Genomic DNA, 18,461 nt, shown 5'->3' on the forward strand with positions numbered 1-18,461 from the left:
CCTCTCCCCAGCCGTGTTGCCCTCCAAGGAGCTTGTATGAACTGAAAGTGCCTTTGATGTCTCAAATTTAATTGAATTGGGCAAGACGTTGAGAATGCATTGCACAGGCACCTGCTGACAGACGGACACCTACGTGGTAGGGTCACGCACGCCTTGTTTCACCCCTAGGCTTTTGGAGGAAAGAAGACAAGGAGGCTTTTTGTAAGGACAGGTTTAGTTGTCTCCCTCCTCCTCCTCCTCCTCACTGGTGTTGGCAAACACCACAATCAAAAATCACACACATCTACAACTCGGTCTCGGGGGCCACACAGCTTGGGGACGATGTGCTGGAGGGGGATTGGGACCTGAGCCCACCGCTGCGTTGGGGTGCAGGGTGCCCAGGTAGGAGGAAGGCAACTGGTGCCTCATCCTCGCCCGGAGCCCTCCCAAGACTCTGCCTCACCCGTGGAGGCGTGTGTGTTATTAACTGGATACATGTGCCATTCCCTGTCATCCCCAGTTTGCTGATTTCATTTTCGGAGCCCGCATGGGGCTGCTATTAATTTGTCATTTCCGCGGCAGCCCAGATTTCTGATGAGCTCAGGCCAGTGCTGGACCTCAAAGCCTGGCAGATGGCATTGCAGGTGGCCAAATTCAAATTATAAATGCTGCTGAGACCCAGACCAGCCTATTTTTAACTTTTCCCCTCACCTGGCTCTGTATCTCAACCGAGGACCTTAGAACTGGCTCAATAATATGAGCAGGAATAATAGTAGTAACAGGAGGCAACTACTTCTGCCGGAATATGGGGTTAGTTGGGATTAGATGGCGAGAGGACAGTTTGATTTAGGTTTTTTTTTTAAGAGAAAAGGTGTTTCTTGATGGTTTATAGCTTTGGGAGTTTGCAGTAAGCCATTGATAGGGGGAAAAAAGTACTATCCACCAAAAATGAAAAGTAGAGTAAGAAGTAGCAAATTTTCCCTTCTTCCTCAGCTCCTGGGGCTGCTTCTTACGGTGGTGCAAAGGAAAGCGGTGGGACTAGTGCAAAGCCTCCCCGCTCTCTAGCCCAACGTGAATCTCTGCGCAGGTGTCTCAGCCCAGGCTTTCCAGGATTTGTCTTATCTAACCCAGCATCTCCTTGTGCTCTCTTTGAAGTCAAGGGATTACTCTCCCGGCCTGAGGCTGGTGGTGTTTCCAGCTTCTCCTGCCCTGGAGCAACGAGGCTTTCGCTTCCCCTAGTAACGAGAGCAAAAACTGGGAGGCTGAGCCGGGCTTTGAGGATGTCTCCGCATCCCTTGTTGCCGTCCCACCGCTTTGGCTTGAGAAGCTGGTCAGAGAATCACAGAATCACAGAATCACAGACTCACAGAATGCTGGGGATTGAAAGGGACCTCTAGAGATCATCTAGTCCAACCCCCTGCCAGAGCAGGGTCATCCAGGGCAGGTCCTACCGGAACGCATCCCAGTGGGGTTTGAATGTCTCCAAGGAAGGAGACTCCGCAGCCTGGGCCAGGGCTCCGGCACCCACACAACAAAGAAATTTTTCCTAATATTTTTGTAGAACCTCCTGTGCTCCAGCTTGCACCCGTTGCCCCTTGTCCTAAAGGTCCTGAAGCTGCTCCTCCAGCACTTGGTGGCTGCTGCGCTGGTCTCGGCGGGCACGGTGACCTTTCAGCCTGTTTGCCTGCCAACAGGGATGATGCTATTTAAATGTCGAATGGCTTTAATGCTTAATGACAGCATTTCTCTGCTCTTGGCTGAGAAATTGCTTGATGGTCTCTAAGGCGTACAAGTGGATACAAATGCTTTGGGGCTGGTCTGCAATGGAAGCGCCAGCATCCTTAATAATTAATTTGCATCAAAATCATTACGTCGGCGCATGTGGCTAATAATGTGTATCAGGGAAAGCAAGGGGCTGGTGAGGGAAAAGCCCTGTATGAGATCACAGAGTGAGAAAGCCGGGCTTGAAACCTTCGTGTCCTGATTTTCAGGTCTAGCCCTTTCCAGCAAAGCCACCTGCACCAGCGACGTTAAGAGGCTGCATTTCTGCTCATCTCTAAAAATACTTTGAATTCTTATGGGCCAGCAGCCATTTATCGGTGTCCTCCGGATTTGGACAGAGTTGGGGGTAGTGGTGTTTTTCCTCTTGAAATTCGTTTGCTGTGGAAATGTGCATCGAGGCAGAGGGGAACTGAAAGCATGAGCAGACTGCAAAGCACCTATAAGTGCCGTAAATAACATGAGAGGAATCTGGAAACTCCTAAAAGCTGAAATTCTTGCATAATCACCCAGCTCCAAGAGCCCAAGACTTTGCAAAGCAAAATATTGGTGGCGATATGTGGACAGTCGGTTATCTTGGTGATCTGAAAAACCAGCTTTTTGCCCCATTCTGCCCCTGAGATCAAGAAGTTTCTCAACTTAAAATTGTAGGTAGTATGTGCTGATGAGGATTTCAAGAGACTCGTGGTGGTAGCATCCTTTGGTGTGTGAGGTCTGGAGCTAAAGATTCCTGCACTGAGTGGTCTCTGGAGAAATTTATGATTATTTTTTCAGGTGTTCCTGGAAAATCAGGCTGAAAATGAGAGCACAGCCTCTGGTCTCGCACCCAGACACTTTGGCAGAGTCTTGTGAAATGGGACTCGCTGCAAGCCTTGAAGACACAGGGAGGGGTTGGCTTCCTCCATGGAACCTTCTGAGAAGGTCTGTGATCCTTTCCCGGACCATATCTGGCCCTACCTCCTCCTCTTGCTCTCCTGGATGGATTTAGCCTCCCAGCTCCTCCTCAAGGAAAACATGCTTGGGAAATATTTCTACATATATAAACAGATCCATAAAAATAATGATGCGCCTGCATCTTGGGTAGGTCATGTCATTGCAAGGCAGGTGCCTGATGGGACCTGAACACTCACGTGGCCTTGAAGATCCGGATCTGGAGGATTTGTACAAGGTCAGGCCAAGAAACTCAGAGCAGAAAACTGAGCTCTAGTCTCTGAGGTTTGAAGCCGGGCTGTGCTCTCTTCCTCCCTGTCCTCTCTTGCTCCACAGGAGTGAAGTGGTTTGAGCTTCTCCGTGTTTTCCAAGATACCAGTGGGTTTGGTGCGATCCAAGGCAGGTTGATTTTATTTCCATTGTCTCCTAGGTAAGGCTCTGTGCTTTCTCTCTTTGCAGCCCCACGATGGAGAAGCAATTCGGGTGCTGGGTTGAGGTCTGCACTCCTGGGACAGACCGTCTCAGCTTTCTTCGAAGCAGTGATCTGGAGGTTTTCACCTCTACACAAGGTCAAAAATAAGTAGGTAAGTGCTGCAACCATTTTTCGTGAAGTTTCAATGCTGGAACAAGGCAATATCTCGCTACCAACTACAAGACCCCCATAAAAGGCATCACTGTGCACTTGATGTCATTGGTGAATGGCTGATGGCAAGCAGTGTGCGGAAAGGGAGATTTCCTTCACTTGAAATTACAGTCGTGCTTTTCAAAATAACATTTTGTGCATCTCTGTTGTCTTTCCCATCTGTCCTTCCTCCCCTGGGGCAGGGTCGGCATCTTGGGAAACATCGCGGTGCTTTGATTTGTGGTTCTGTGGAGCTTCCCGGGATGCTGGTCCCAGCATCCGTTCCAGCCCTCCAGGTCCTGAGACCCAGCCAGTGTCCGGGATGTGGAGGTTTGGACCCCTGGGGACCCTGTGGGATGAATTGGTCCCCAGAGCTGGCTGGGACGATCATCTTAGGGAACCGTGCCCTGGGCGACAACGCAGTGGTTCCAAAGAGATTTCTGTGAAATCCTGTATTTCTGCTGAGGACAGGGAGCGTTTTGGAATTTACTTGGTACCTTAAAGCGACAGGATGGGCTGAACGTGGCAACCAAGCAGCGAAGTCAAAGAAAGGAGTCAGGGCATATCTTGAATTTTGACAGCACCCCGAGGAACCCAGAGTGCTTTACAGAGTGACCACCCGAACCCGATCATGCTGAGGACCTCCAGAACTCAGAGGTGGGACAACAGGAGGTGAAGGAACTTGGGACTCATGGAGGTAAGAGGCAATGTGATCTGAGACACGTTGTACCCTGATTTTGACTTATTTTCTCGTCGTACTATTTATCACAGGCCCACAATGAAGTTAATGAAGGTTAATGCACGGTGCAAGATATATTTATTGCGGGGTCATGAGTGTATGGGCAGGCATGGCTGGATGCTTTCAAGTCCTGGCTCAAAGCGTTCCTGTTGAGGTCTGACACAAAAAGTATTGTCAATTTAACGAGGTTTTAGGTTGTTCTGTGGCAATTCTGATCTCTGGGTTGCTTGATGCTACCTTCTGTTTCGAGTTGTCCTGGGGTAAATCTTGAAGGACTCGGTTTCCTGACAGTGCAAGTTTTGGAAGCGTTGTTGAAGTTGATGCCGCACCTCTGCAGAGGAAGTAAATTCACATTCTGAGAGCACTTTTGGCTGCTTTAGCTGTCTGAAAATCTGGTTTAGTGAGACTGCTTTGCGTTCACGCTGGCGTGCCAAGAGCAAAATCCAGCCAGGTCAGAAACCAGAGCGTCCACGGGATGCTGAAGCCAGGATGGTTGTTGTTTTGTGGGTCCCTGCGTTGAAGATGGGAGTTGTTATTTTAATGTCTCTTTTGCCCAACAAGCTGTTGGCACAAGACAGTTGCACTTGAAGCCGGAGCAGGGATTTACTTTATATGGCTATATATATATTATATGACCATAAAGGTGTCATTATTTGATTCACATGTAGTAATTCAGTGGATAGAAGTGAATTTAGAGCACTTTATTTGAAAGAATACAGTAATTATTTGACATTAAAACTCATTTTGGGGCCCTGTGCAGTTTATGTGGGTTTAAAACATTGTCAAGGTAAATAATAAATTAACTACTTAGATCCAAAGGTGAAGAGGCACGTAATTAGCTTGAACATTGCCAAAAAAAAAAAAAGAAAAAAAAATCAGCTGTGTGACATTTTATACAGCAGATCATTGACAGGATAACTTCTGGGTAAGTTTTCCTGACATACATGGGTTTGCTTTCCTTTGAAAAGTAACAAAAATACAGGCTACTTTTAAAACTGAGTGTTTGGCAATCAAAAATAGTTTTACACTCTGATTTCAAACATGATTTTAATTCCCGTTGCTGAGAAGGGACAGATTTTTATTTATTTTTTTTTGGACGAGCCTTTTCCGAAAAAGTATTTGTCATTGAAGGAGCAGAGCAGAGGAGAAGAATCAATATTTTTGCTGTGGCAGAGAACAAGTTAAAGCAGAACTAAACCTGCTGTGCTCTGACAGCAGCTTTCTGGGGATATTTGAGTTAATTAACTAATAGAGCAAAATGGATCCTTGGCTCCAACAAACAAAATTCTTTATCTGTGACAGCGTTTTCCCCCTAGACTTGCAGTGTGGCTTTGGGGACAGCTTGTGGCAGCTAGGGGAGGTGACACGAGAGCTCCCGTGCTCTCACTCTGACTCGGGATGGTGAAATGAAGACCACGATAACACCCAATCTAGGTCTAATCAAAGCTTTCTTCGTTCCTTTTCTCTCCAGCAGTTGAGTTGAGGAAGAGCACAGCGAGGAGTAGAGAGAATTATGAATTCAGTAGAAGGTACAAGTAGAGCACAGGGGACAAAGAGGAGGAGAAGAGCATCATTTGCTGGTGGTTCACGTCAATGATCAGTGATGTTCCTTATGATTTGGAATCTAATTTAATATTTGCTTTAACAGCCTTTGCAGAAAAATGTGGTGATGACGTTTTGTGGTGGTGCAATGCAGGGCACGCATCACCGACAGAAAGATGCATTAGGATGTGACTCTGGAAATGGGTGACTTTTAGGCTAAATAGTAGAAACAGGATTATATTAATGGCTGAAAGAGCAAAGTTATATTCCAAAGACTAACTCAAATCCTTTGACCGTGCTCAGGATCATAACCAGGTCCTGATGCAGCAGAAGAAAGAGGCGGGATGGTTATGAGGCTTTGGTGGGATGCAGCCTTGAAAAAAGGTTGTAGGAAGCAAGTGATGGAGAAGATCACATCTTAAATGCTTTGTGTTATTCATCTGAGAATCAGAGTGGAACAGGAACAGAGGAGAGAAAGCAAAAACCAGGGAGAGAGATGAAACACCGAGGTTAAAGACCAGCACTAGTCCAAGAACAAACAAGCTGTGGATGAATTTGAATGGAAAATTAGGAGGTTTGTCCTTGTCACAGGAGGGAGCAGTTCCAAGAGCTCCCCAATGGGGTCAGCAGGGACTCAAGGACACTCTTCCACTCCTGTCTTCTCAGGAAAAGCTCCGTGGTGAGTGGTAAATGGCAATTTGGTTCCTCGCAACAGTTTGTGAGATCCTCGCGGCACAGAGTGAGTCTGCGTGTGTGCAATGAGCCGGGCAGTGAGCAGCAACGGTGGACGGATGAGTGGAGTTCAGCAGCAATGAGGCATTGGGTGGCAACCTCCACACCCAGCAAATGGCTGTAATAACAACTCTCCGCAGCGCCTCGGAGTTCTTCGTGAAGGGCAACAAATTCCGTCAAGAACTACCTCCTGCAAGCGGGAACATGAAAGGAGCTGGCCGAGAGTAGGATCTCAGTGTCCTTGTTCCTGTTGCTGCACTGGTGGGTTTGATTTAATGGTGTTTTCCTCCAGCACCAGAAAATCATCGGCCATGGGGAGAGCTGAGTGACAGAAGGTGGGTTGGACCATCACTGTGCATCTCCCCAGGAGATGTGTCAGCTTTAGTCACCCAGCAAAAATGAAAGGAGAGAGGGAAGAGGTGAAATGCTCATCTGAATGAGCATCATCCCTAAAACAGATGCCAGAATTTTTCCCCAGCTCCTCTCTTGGCCCTCGGGGAGGTTTGGCTACACCTTCTCAGACATCCCTCTTGGCAGGGTCTGTGGGGAGTGAAGCTCCACCGACTGCCGCCGCCGGGCCTCACGCTCTGCCCAGTCCTCCTCCGGCTCGAAGCCTTTGAAGATGGCCAGTCTCTCCGAGAAGGTTTTGGCTTGCGGGAAGAGGATGTAGTTGTAGATGATGGAGGCTGCTGCTGCCCCAACCAGGGGGCCCACCCAGAAGACCTAGGGGAAAGAGAAGAATTGGGTGAGCAAAAACCAGCCTGAGTTTGGAGGATGGAGAGAATCAGATGTTCGAAGAGTGTTGCAGGGAGCTTTTGTTCCTTGGGAGCAAAATGCTGAGGCCAGCTTTGCTTTGGCCATCACTGTTGACCTGAACTCCCATCCATTGCTCTTGTGCCAGAATATATCTAACCATCCTCTTCTGTCTTTCCTCCTTTGTGGAAAGCTGTCTTATTTTCCTTAATGATATGCCCATCTTGAGCATGGGTTTCTCTGGAGAAGCATCTTCCTACTTATTTACACCTTGTTAGGAGAAGGAGGCTACCAGCTTGGGCTGGACACCTCTGAGCACATCAACCTGAACCACAACACAGCTGTGGTTCCAAACATGCTCTCTGCAGATGGAAATGCCTGGGAGTGTTCCCAAAGGAGCTGGTGGAAAACGTGTGCCTAGATCCAACTGGAACCAGGAAAGATCTCCAGGACCAGCAGGGAGAGCTCCACTCACCATTGTTTTTGCTTGTTTTGCTAAGTCATGGTCAACAAACTACACACTCTCTTCCTGTTGCAATGCACCCTGTTAGAGAAGCCAATTAAGCATCCAGCAGCCCCACCTCCTTTTGCTAATCTCTACATCTCTCCTCCAGCTGGAAGCTGGCATGGAAATGCCAGGAATCTGGCCAACTCTGTGGGTTTCGAGGAATATTGGTAATTTGAGGGACTCATCCCACCAAAGCAACACATAGACCTGATTTCTTACCCAGTGGTCACTGAAGTCTCCGACTATCACAGCAGGAGCGAATGATCTGGCTGGATTCATGGAGCAGCCGGTGTAACGGATCTGCGGAGAGACACCGTGCTGATTGTTAGCATGAAGCACTTTAGCACGTTTTAAAAAAATCCTGGTGTGCATTTTTAGCATGATTCATTCCCTGAGCTGAGGTTTCCCCCTCCAGCACGCCCATTCCAGGAAAAGGGATGCCAGCAGCTTCCACCACCTCTCTCAACACGGATGAGCTGTCTGCATTTGCACACCTTCTGCGCGAGCACACGTGTCCTGAGCGTGGTGCAATTGTGCTGCCAGCTGGGGGACATGCCCTGCAGCATGACAAGGACTGTGGGGACAAGCTCCTGCCATGCCTAGTCCTGGAGAAAATCACTACTCCTTGCCGCTGAGGACAGGAGAAAAATAGCGCCGTTGACACGTGGGCTTTTTGGAGCCGGTTTAATGAATGCTGGGAGTGGTGGGGGCTGCTTTGGCCTATCATCCAGGCAGGATTTCCCTGGATGTCCAACCCAAATCCTTCCCAGTCTTATCATCACCTTGGTGCCTCAGTTGCTGACACATTCTCTCAAGGATAGAAGACCCCCCTTGAACCCTGGAGCTCCGCATAAGACTCAAAGAGCAGCAGAACCCGTCAGGTTCAGTTTTTTCATGCCCAATAAAAGCCAAGCTCAGGCTATGTCTCTTTTAGGGCTTTGGTGGGATTTTTCTCCTCTATCCACTGGAAAACCATGGGCACCAAGAGCTACAAACCCACCATCCACCCCAGAGCATGCAGCCAAGCAGGCTTTGAGCATAAACAGAAAGATAACCTAAAAAGTGCCGGGTTTTAGCCCGTTCTACCCACCCCAAGGAGATGTCCCACAGCAACAGAAAGGCCGATGGAGAGAGCAGGAGAGCCCAAGTTGTCCTCCCGGCGTTCATCGGTGGAAGCAAAGATGCAGAGGACCAGCTGGAAGGTGAGGAAGAGCTCAACGGTGACCGCCTGCCCCGTCGTTGTCTCGTTGTGCAGCTGGAAGGGGAGGAAGAATGTGTCTCAGGGAGAGGGAGGTTTGGTGGCTGGGTTGGAAATGCGGAGGAGAAACCCAGCTAGGAGGAACCAAACAGACGTAGGAAATAAGTGAGTTTTTTGGCACCGATATGAGAAGGAGGAAAAACTTCCCAGGTAGAAGGAAAAGTGGGTCAATGGGTAATACCTGGTTGACCTGGGAAATATTTTATTGGCATTCCTTTTTTCCACTCTTCTTTTCCCTTAGGATTTTTTTTTTCCTTTTCTCAAAATGCAAAAAGCCTGTTGGTAAAATCTACAAGTTGCATTTTGAAAATGTCAACAAGCAACGTTTTTGGCATTTAAAAAAAAAGAATTCCCTTCCCCTACTTTTTTTGGACTGAAAGAATTTGTCAGGTTTGATCTGAAGCTGTGCTTGGTTGCACCCCTTTTCCTCCATCTCTGCCTTCCGACACTATTACTCCTTGGTGAGTTTTCTGCCCAGGTCTGGAGCTTGGCAATGCTGCTCATCCACTGTCTCCCTTTGCTGTCGCTTTCCCAGCATGTCCTGGCACAGCTCGGCCCTTTCTGTCCCCGTGTCACTCCGGGCATCGCGCAGCCTCCTGAGTGCTGACCCCGAGAGCGCTTTGCTTGGTAATGCTGCAAAGGCAGAAATTGTCCTCCTGGCTGAGATCCAGAGTCAGATCTTGCTCTCTCTCCTCTCTAATACTCTGTTGGGGTTTTTTTACCTTTTTTTTTTAGAGTAATTCTTGCAGGCAGCCACAAGACGAACAGCCCACGGGGAGAAGAATAATATCAAAATCCCTAGTCCCTCCTCTAAGTAGTTTAAGCTGTAAAACAACAGACCTGGGCATTTTTAAAGTCTTTCTTAAAACACCTACTTGCTTTGTTGTGTTTATTAAGCCTCAGCTATTATCAGTCTTGTTCAGATTAAGGCGCAATCCCTTTTTCATAACCCTCTTAATCTCCTCGGCAGCGAAGCCAGGTCCTGGCAGTGCCTCCCTGTTGCAAGAAAAGGGATTTCTGTGTGTCATTTCCCAAACCACGGTGCCCACCTCCTCGCTCGACGTGGTCAGGGGTGATGTTGGTCCTGGCACGCGTGTCTCTGCAGGGGGTATAGCTGCCTGCACCTGTCTTTGGAGGAGTGGTGGGGCAGGGAGACGCGATAGCAAACCCCTTGACTTTTTGTTGCGTGCGTCAGTTGGGGATGTCGGAGGGCCGGGATACCTTTGAGGAGTCCCTTCACGGCTTCCTAAGATTCTCCGGTTTTCTTTTTCATAGAATCATGGAATAATAGAACCATTAAGGTTGGAAAAGACCGCTAGGATCAAGTCCAACTCTCAGCTATCGTGATCACAGAACCATGTCCTGAAGAGCCATGTCTACATGTTTTTTGACCACCTCAAGGAATGAGGACTCCACCACTGCCCTGAGCAGCCTGTTCCAGTGCTTCACCACTCTTTCAGTAAAGAATTTTTTCCTAATATCTAATCTAAACCTCCCCTAGGTCAACTTGAGCCCATTTCCTCTTGTCCTGTCATTAGTAACTTGAGAGAAGAGACCAACACCCACCTCACTACAACCTCTTTTCAGGTGATTGTAGAGAGCGAGGAGGTCTCCCTTCAGCCTCCTACAGGCTGAACAACCCCAGTTCCTTCAGCTGCTCCTCACAAGAGCTGGTGGAACGACACGGTGGCACTGCCAGGACACCCATGTGTGCTGGACTGCGGGATGAACCAGCCAGATCTGGGGTGGCCATCCCTTCACAGTGGGAAGCAAATTAATGAGCTTCTCTAATGAAAAGCTGGGATTTAGACGCAACCCACCTCATCACTGGTGCAATATCCCCATTGCTTGGAATCCGGCACAGTGGCTGGGAACAGTGGCAAAGGGAGACAAGGCTGCCTGTGTCCACACCAAGACTGGAAACGTAGGATGAGCTTGGGGCAAGGGGATGGAGAGGTGATAGTTTTGGTCTCATCCTTCCCATCCAGCCCCTCCACAATGCAGCCCTAGATAAAACTGAGATGATGGTGGCTTTGTCTCCTAGGGCAGGTGTCTATGTGGCCATCTGGATCATACCTCTGGTTTTAGTCCTAAGAAAGCAGAGGAGGCAGCCTGGAGTCCTTCCTTCATCCCTGCTTCTGGAAGGACCCAGGGCTGCAGCTGAGAGTGGCTTCCTACCCAACATTAAATAAAAATGGTCTTTTCTGGCCCTTCTTTGCATCACTCAGCCTTCCCCAAAGCCCTGCCCAATCTTTCCTGCTCCATTCCAAGCCCTGTCCATGAGCTGAGGTCTTACCTTGTTGACGGCCAAGCCTTCCCGGGAGTCTGCTGGGGTGATCTCATGTAAGATGGCAGCCCCCACCACAGCCCCCAGGAGCTGGGCCACCACATAGAAGACCGCGCGGAGGAAGGAGACTTGGGAGCCGATGAGGCAAGCCACCGTCACCGCCGGGTTGATGTGGGCTCCGCTGACGTGTCCCAGGGCTTGGACCAGCGTGCCAATGGCCAAGCCGAAAGCCAACGCGATTTGAAGGATACTTGGGGGCGAAGCCGAGGGCCAGTTCAGAGCAGATCCCAGACCAAAGAGGATGAAGACCAAAGTCGCCAGAAATTCTGCAAAGACAGCCCGGGTAAAGGCTATGGATCGCAGTTCCCACATCATGGAGCGGCGATCGCTGGAGGCTGCGAGGACTGCCCCGGCCCGTGGTGTCTTCAGGCAATTGCTACGGCAGCTGCTGTGTCCAGAGAGGATGGCAGAGGGACAACGTATATATATGGATGCGGGGGGACGAAGGATGACCCGGCTGAAGGAGATGGGATTGTGGTCCTAGGAAACCTGATGCTTTTTTTTTTTTTTCAGTTTTTGTTCCAGCTGAGGGAACATCAGACTCCACCCTCCCCATTAAAACTGGGGAATGCAGCGTTCACCACCCTTGGAAGGTTGTAAATCAGGCTCAAGCAATGCCGTGAAACTGTTCCCTTTCCCCTGAGCTTTCTTACTAGGGGACCTATCCCTAGGCGTGCTTGTTGCTCCTCTCTTCTCCAAGCTCTATGACCCCTGTGGAGAAGGGAGAGAAAGCAAGAGGGGATCTGCAGAGCGGGAGATGGAGCTGAGGTCAGGCTGTGCTGAAAAGCAGGATGTGGACTGTGATTAAATAACCAGGCAAAACTGGATGCACAGAGCTCCAAGTGACTTACTAGAACTCGTTTCCTCAGGGCACCAGAATTTTACAGCCTGGGCACAGATTTCCTACCCAGAAAAATGGGAACTAGCCCCAAGAAACGACTGTCAACAAAGAAATTCTAGTGTGAAAAAATGACCCGCACAGCTGGAGTACTGCAGCTGTGCTCTAGTTATGGGGATTATGGCCAACTCAGCTCTTCAGAAATGTCATTTTATTTCTTGGTGTAAATCCCCAAAAGAGGAATGATATTTTCCTCTCTGAAGCATGGTTCTTCACAACAAATCATCCACTAATTGCCCAACAAGTCTATTTTCCTTTTTTTTTCCATTGCTCAGGGCATGACAAAGGTTGGACTTGATGATCTTGAAGGTCTCTTCCAACTGAAACCGGTCTATGATTCTATGTTGGCCCATTCCTGGGTGATGTCTGAAAACCCTTTTGCTCCCGGTGTCGTCGGGGTTGGTGGGTTTGCTGGAAAGATGGCAAAGATAATTTCTTTTTTACCCCCTCGCTAACAGCCTCTGTAGTTATTTTAAGGCACGGGGAGCTGGGAGGAGCACTTCCCCAGGGTAGAGCTGGAGTTGAAAGGACCCTTTTATTCCGGAGGGATGCAGAGCACCGAAACTGAGTCCACTTTGGGCTCTGACAAAGGCTGCCGCTGTACGAGAAACCAAATGTTTTTCCCCTCCAGAGGAACTGTGCAAGAGCCACCGAGCTGATGTGAAAGGCCAACACAAAATGTTCCGTAATGCCCCAACTGTACCCTAGGACCACAGGATATCTCAAGTTGGAAGGGACCCATAAGGATATGTGAAGGCCCATTCTTTCCTCTACAGGAGGTGGGTAACAATACTGTTGGCTGGGCTAGACGACCGTTGTAAGTCCCTTCCGACTGAACTATTCTACTTCTATTCTTGTCCTCTTTTTAAAAAAAATGCTTAGGGGGGATATTGCTCTTAACAAAGGAGAGATTGTGAAGAGGGTAAGTCCAGTCCATGGGAGAGCCTGCAGGAGGTGGGATTGCCGTCCTAGGGAACCTTTCCCTCTGAAAATCCTTCTCTTGAGCTTCCCCAGGGATTTTTTTCCCATCACGGCTTCACTCTAGCGTCCAGTTTTCCAGCAACGAGGCCAACCTCATAAAACACGTTGCAAAGCTGAATATATTTGGGGTGTTGATGAGCCGCAGAACCATGGGCCCGTCCAGTCTGTGGGCTCTCGGGCTGTCTGCCTGGTGCAGACCTGTGAGTCTCACATTGCTCAAGAACTATTATGCCAGGGGCCGGTTACAAATGCCGGCTCTTATTAGCACAGGGAACGACGGAGAGCTAATAGGGGCAATTAACTAGAGCTGATACCCTGTTTGATTAACAGCTTTTCATGGCGAGCGAGTTGTGGTGTATCGGCGCTTAACGACGACCAATTAAAAGGAAAGAGGAGTAAGCCAGATTAGCTCCGAGCAACTTGAAAGTCTCACGCAGCCTCACGGTCCTGGCTTTTATCTGGTGACGCGAAAGTCTGCGGCAGCTCTTGGTTGACCCTGCGCTCCGAGGTGTTCGTGCTGCAGACGGGGGCTTCTTGCTCTGTACCAAGCTGAAGAGCTTGCTGCTGGGTTGCTGAAGGTCTTCTTGTGTCTAGGATGGGCTCCTGAAGCAGCCAGCGGGGGCTGGTTAGCTCAGTCGGTTGAGCACGGCGCTAACAATACCAAGGTTGTGGGTTCGAGTCCTGTTCGGTCCCCATGTGTTGCCTGATCTAGTCGAGAGCTGGCGTCCCTGGCCACAGGGAGGCTGGATTAAAATGATCTCTAAGGTCCCTTCCAGCCTAGGCCAGTCTATGATTCTATGATGAGAACATGGCTTTACACCTCGCACCAAGCATGAGGGAACAGCAGAGACCACTGTAGCCCCGCAGCGAAGCCAATTGAGCTGGGAAAGCATGTTATTTCACCTTTGAATCCACAGCCCTTGGAGTGTGACGGTGTGCTCAGCCCTCCCCTGGGATCACATGCAAATTCTTGTTAAAGAGCGTGTTGGTGTCTGCGAGGGCTGACACGCGGGGCTTCCTCCCGATGGCAGAAAACGGCTGGTAACGCATTTTTTTTTGAGAACATTTTGCAAGCGAGGGAACTGCACTTGCACAATAACTTGCTTCTCGAGTGACTTAGATGGCTCAGATATCTTTGCTTCCCTGGCTTTCAGGAAAGTATAAACATCTTTAAGGTATCTCCATTCCATCTAAAATACCTCTGAGCCACAGAGAATAAAAGATTTATTGCATAAACAACAGTGAGTTTTCCTGCTTGGATCTGATCTGTCACAGGAGATGCACGTGCTGCCCCGACCTCACTGGCAGCTCCGTTTTTTGCTCTTTTCTATGAGTAGAGAGCGTCTGAAGACAATTCTCCCTCCTCTCCGACAGCTGAACAGACGACCCGCACTTCGCAAATTGTGTTTTTATCAGATGCTGGGGAATCCAGAACAGGACTAAGTCATGGGAGAAAATTATATCCAAGCCTGGCTATTCTGGATTCACTGAAATACGTGTTTTCTTTCCAAGATAGGGGGTATAAAACTAAAAGTACTAAGTCTAAGAGTTCTGTAGGGGAAGAAGCCAAAGGATAAGATGGAAAAAATTTGAATTCTAGTATTGCAACTGATCTTCTTGCTTCCCAGTCGAGGTTTTCCTCTGCCTGGATGTGCTGACGCATTTGGCCCCAGCAGAGCTCAGGGGACGGCAGTGATGGGCTGCCAGGTCACTCGGGGACACCAAGCAGATGGGGATGAGGGTACGGACAGTTTTGCACTGAGATCATCATGGGCAGAAGCACCTCAGCTGGCTTTTCACAGCACCCGCGGCGTTAGTTTGGCTCCAGGGACCTTTCCACCCGGAACATCCTGACCCTCACGGGCATGACCCAGATGGGTGGGTCTGTGCGTGTTGGTTCTCCTGGCAGGGAAAGGACTGAAGACAGGTCCCTCACCTGCCTCCAAGCTGACTTTGTAGCCGTCAGGCTCTTGCTGCCTGTTGAAGGACGGGGCGTACGGAGATGCCCGCTCAGGGTGAGCTGCAGAGCATCAAGGGAGCAGATTCTGGTGCCTTTTAGCTCCGGGTGGTTTTGTGACAGGATGCAGCAGGAAAGCTCTTGCTGCAATGAAAATCAAGGCATGGTTTTAATTACATTTCATAAAAGTAGCAGGCAAGTCTCACCTCTCCCCAACTCTTGGTTGGGGAACGGGCAGAGCAGAGGGTAATGTCTGTATTCCCCAAAGTGAGGTGACCGTCAGGGAAGTTATATTCTCCTTTTGTCATATTAGATCAAAAGAACATTCACCCAGAGGAGCAAAAGGGGGGATGAAAGAAAAAATCAACACCTTTTCTGGCATTTCAGGCCAATTCTTAAGTCCCTATTCATGCAAAACTTCTGCTGGCTCTCGCAGTGTTTATTATTCTTGTTTAATTGAAGTAGAAGGATTAATGCAGCCCTGATTTCCTTCACTGACTTCAATGAACTGAGATTGAGCGCTGGCCAGGAACTGAGCCTAGTGTTAGGAGAAGGCTTAGTTCTGTTTTTTTATCCCATCTCGAGGACTTACAAGTTTAATCCTGAATGTTTGCCGAGGCTTTTAGTTTTAGCAAGGCAGCAAGACTCAGCCATTGGTGGAGCCGGGCTGTGGGTCATGTCTGGATCAGTACACGTTTCTGGTGGCCATATAAAATGCTGACATATGTGAAGACCACAAAGCCTTCCACCACAGCGTGATCTCATCTCTGTACAGCACCTGGGAAAGGATTTAATGCTTTCTTCCTGCATTTCGCAGGAAAATATAATTTTTCTTCGCTAGCAACATGTTAATGAGACTGTCCAGAACCTTTTTTCTCTTGAATCTGTGCAACAAACAAAGCCAGACACCGGGGTATCCATATAGCCAGCAGAGTATGAAGTGAGATAGACCCTGTGGCCTTGCCAGGTCTTGTAAGGTCTTTGCAACTCACTCAGGCATGAATATTACATTAGTTAAAATCAATCAGATTGCAACATCATCTTCAGGTGACAGAACGGAGCAGGAGACCTCAGCTTCACCCTTTGCCAGATACCCAGTGCTATGTTTGCAAAACAAATCGTATCTAATGAGCCCAACTACCGGCGAGCGTAAAATGGGAATGTCTTTGACATCAGCACAGCAGCATCGACTGAGGGCATCCAGTGGCTGGCCTTTTCATTATTTTCCTCATTTTTATGTAAATCAGAAATAACCCAGCTGAAGTCCATGAAAGGAAGGTGGATGGGCTCGATTCAGACATCTTTCTTTAGGTAATTCTCCTGGATTTTTTATTTTTTTAAAAAAACCTAGGCTGGATACTGCCAGGAATTAGTCCTGCTGGTGGCTCTAGAAACAACATCCCCATCCCCTCCTGCCTTCTGCAGCCCTGGAGATCTGAGATGCTCTTCACCATAAAGGACTCCAGAGCAAGGGCTCTTGCAATTCCTGCGTTGTGTCGCCTTCAGCGCTGTGGGTACCCGTTTGTGTATTGACTCCTCATCTGCGCTGCAGGGCTTTTCTGGCTGCTGTTCCCTGATTTTTGTTGGGAGGGGGAGCGGGAGCACGTCTGGCAACTTCACCTTTGAGAAGAGGCTGTCGTCTTGGCGTCTTCCCCGGGGAGCTGCTGGTGTGCGTGGCGTGGAGGCGCGTGAACAGTGCACGGATGGAAGCAGGTTATTGCAAAAATCCTTCTAACAGCTGGAGATTGATGGAGATTGATGGATTGATGGAGAAAGAAAAAGGTGCTTGGCTTCTGAAAACAACATATTTCATCCGAGACCGTGGGCCATGGTCCTCGTACAGCCAGATAAGGGGAGCACTGCAAGAAACTTTGTGGTCCACAGGGATCACTTTCAGCAAGCACAGAGAGAAAGCCAGATGAGATGTCAGATTACGTTAAATCTCTCCCAGCTGTTAGAGCGAGCAGTCATTTTAAAATCAGTTGCTGAGGAAGAAGCTCTTTCTGTCTCTGCTTTGGTGGAGAGTGGAGCTGGGGTCTGGGTATGGAGCCAGGCTCTGGAAATCCCGGGAAGCCAGTGCCTGCAAATACTCGGAGGCATCTTCAACTAAAAAGTCTCAGGACAACCCTAAAAATGTGAAGCTCAGCATGTGCAGTCTCACCAGCAGTTCAGAGCCGTTGTGTGGTCACAAAGTGGTGCCACCTGTCCTGTAACTCCTGGAGTTACCGAGCACTCCCAGCCGTGGTGGGCTCGTCCTCCATCCTGAGGTTTCCAGTGCTTGGTGCCCAAAGGTCGGAGTCCCACACTGGATGGGCTCCAGGGAAGAAGCAGTGCAGCAGGTGAACAGGATGGTTGGCCCCGAGTCACGAGGACAAGAATGGTTTTGTGGGAGAACAACTTGGTCTATGGACCATGGGCATCCACCAGGACCCTCTGCCTGAGATTATCTATATGGGGTCTTGGATGCTGGCTTGGAAACCATTATTCTGTTCTGGGATGGCATCAGAAATAAAGTTAGGGCCTTGGTGTGAGTTTCCAGAAGGTCTTGTCCACTGAGCTGCTAGCTGAGAGCTGCTTCAGTGACAATCATTTCCACGTCAAACGAAAACTTTGTGCTTTTCAAGCCTTTCGTGTTGCTTCAGGAAGTTCCTCCCACACCAGATGGAGGTTCCTGTTGAATCGAGGAAGGTGGGAAAAGCAGGTAAAGGAGAAGAAGAAGAGTTTAAGAAATTGCCCAAGGAGGTGGTTGAGTCTCCAGTCCTGGAGGTGTTCAAGAGATGGGTGGATGTTGTGCTGAGGGACATGGGTTAGTGGTGTTGATAGGGCTGGGCCAAAGGTTGGACTTGATCTTGAAGGCCTCTTCTAACTGAAACTGTTCTATAATTCTATGATTCTGTGATTTTGTGGTTCTGCAATTCTGATTCTATGACTGGATAGCACCCATGAAAATACCTCAACAGCCTTCAGAGTTGGCCATTAGCCCTTTCCACAAGAAAAGCTCCAAAACCGTTCCTAAAACTTAAAATTTTACATAAGGCGTGTAGATAGGAGAAGACGCAACCTGTTGCTTTTAAATTTTAAATCAAATGTGTCATTTTTCTTACCTCCTTCCACCCTTTTTAAACTTTCTGTCTGTCTACCCTTTTCCGTCATCTTGCCGCCATGTGCTTCTTTCTGTTCCTGCTTTACTGTGCTACCAGACACCACCTTCCACGCTAAGGCTGTAACAGTATGAGAACCACAAAGCTGCTTTCATAAAGCCTCTGGCTCCTTTCCACCTCAGAGAAGAAAGGTTCAATGCAAGGTATTTTTCTTTGTGGTTGGTTACTTGATTTCGGTGTGAGTTTTTGGGTGCGGTGCAGGGATTGGGGTGTTACCAGCATGAATTGCCATCCTGCTTTGGTAGAAAGACTTCTTGAGGATTTCTTTTTAAATG

General features: G+C 48.8%; 1 protein-coding gene across 1 annotated transcript; it reads right to left on the reverse strand.

Annotated features, from left to right (window-relative positions):
• Positions 1-6,795: 6,795 nt before the first annotated feature.
• On the reverse strand, positions 6,796-11,508 carry AQP2 (aquaporin 2 (collecting duct)). The gene is made up of 4 exons (XM_009866103.1): positions 11,139-11,508; positions 8,675-8,839; positions 7,804-7,884; positions 6,796-7,046 (listed from the first exon to the last, which is right to left on the reverse strand). Exons 1-4 carry the CDS (start codon positions 11,502-11,504, stop codon positions 6,831-6,833), a joined length of 828 nt encoding a protein of 275 aa, XP_009864405.1. The 5' UTR covers positions 11,505-11,508; the 3' UTR covers positions 6,796-6,830.
• Positions 11,509-18,461: the final 6,953 nt, after the last annotated feature.

The sequence above is a fragment of the Apaloderma vittatum genome, unplaced genomic scaffold (genome assembly GCF_000703405.1).
Source record: "Apaloderma vittatum isolate BGI_N311 unplaced genomic scaffold, ASM70340v1 scaffold423, whole genome shotgun sequence".
Lineage (NCBI taxonomy): Eukaryota > Metazoa > Chordata > Aves > Trogoniformes > Trogonidae > Apaloderma > Apaloderma vittatum.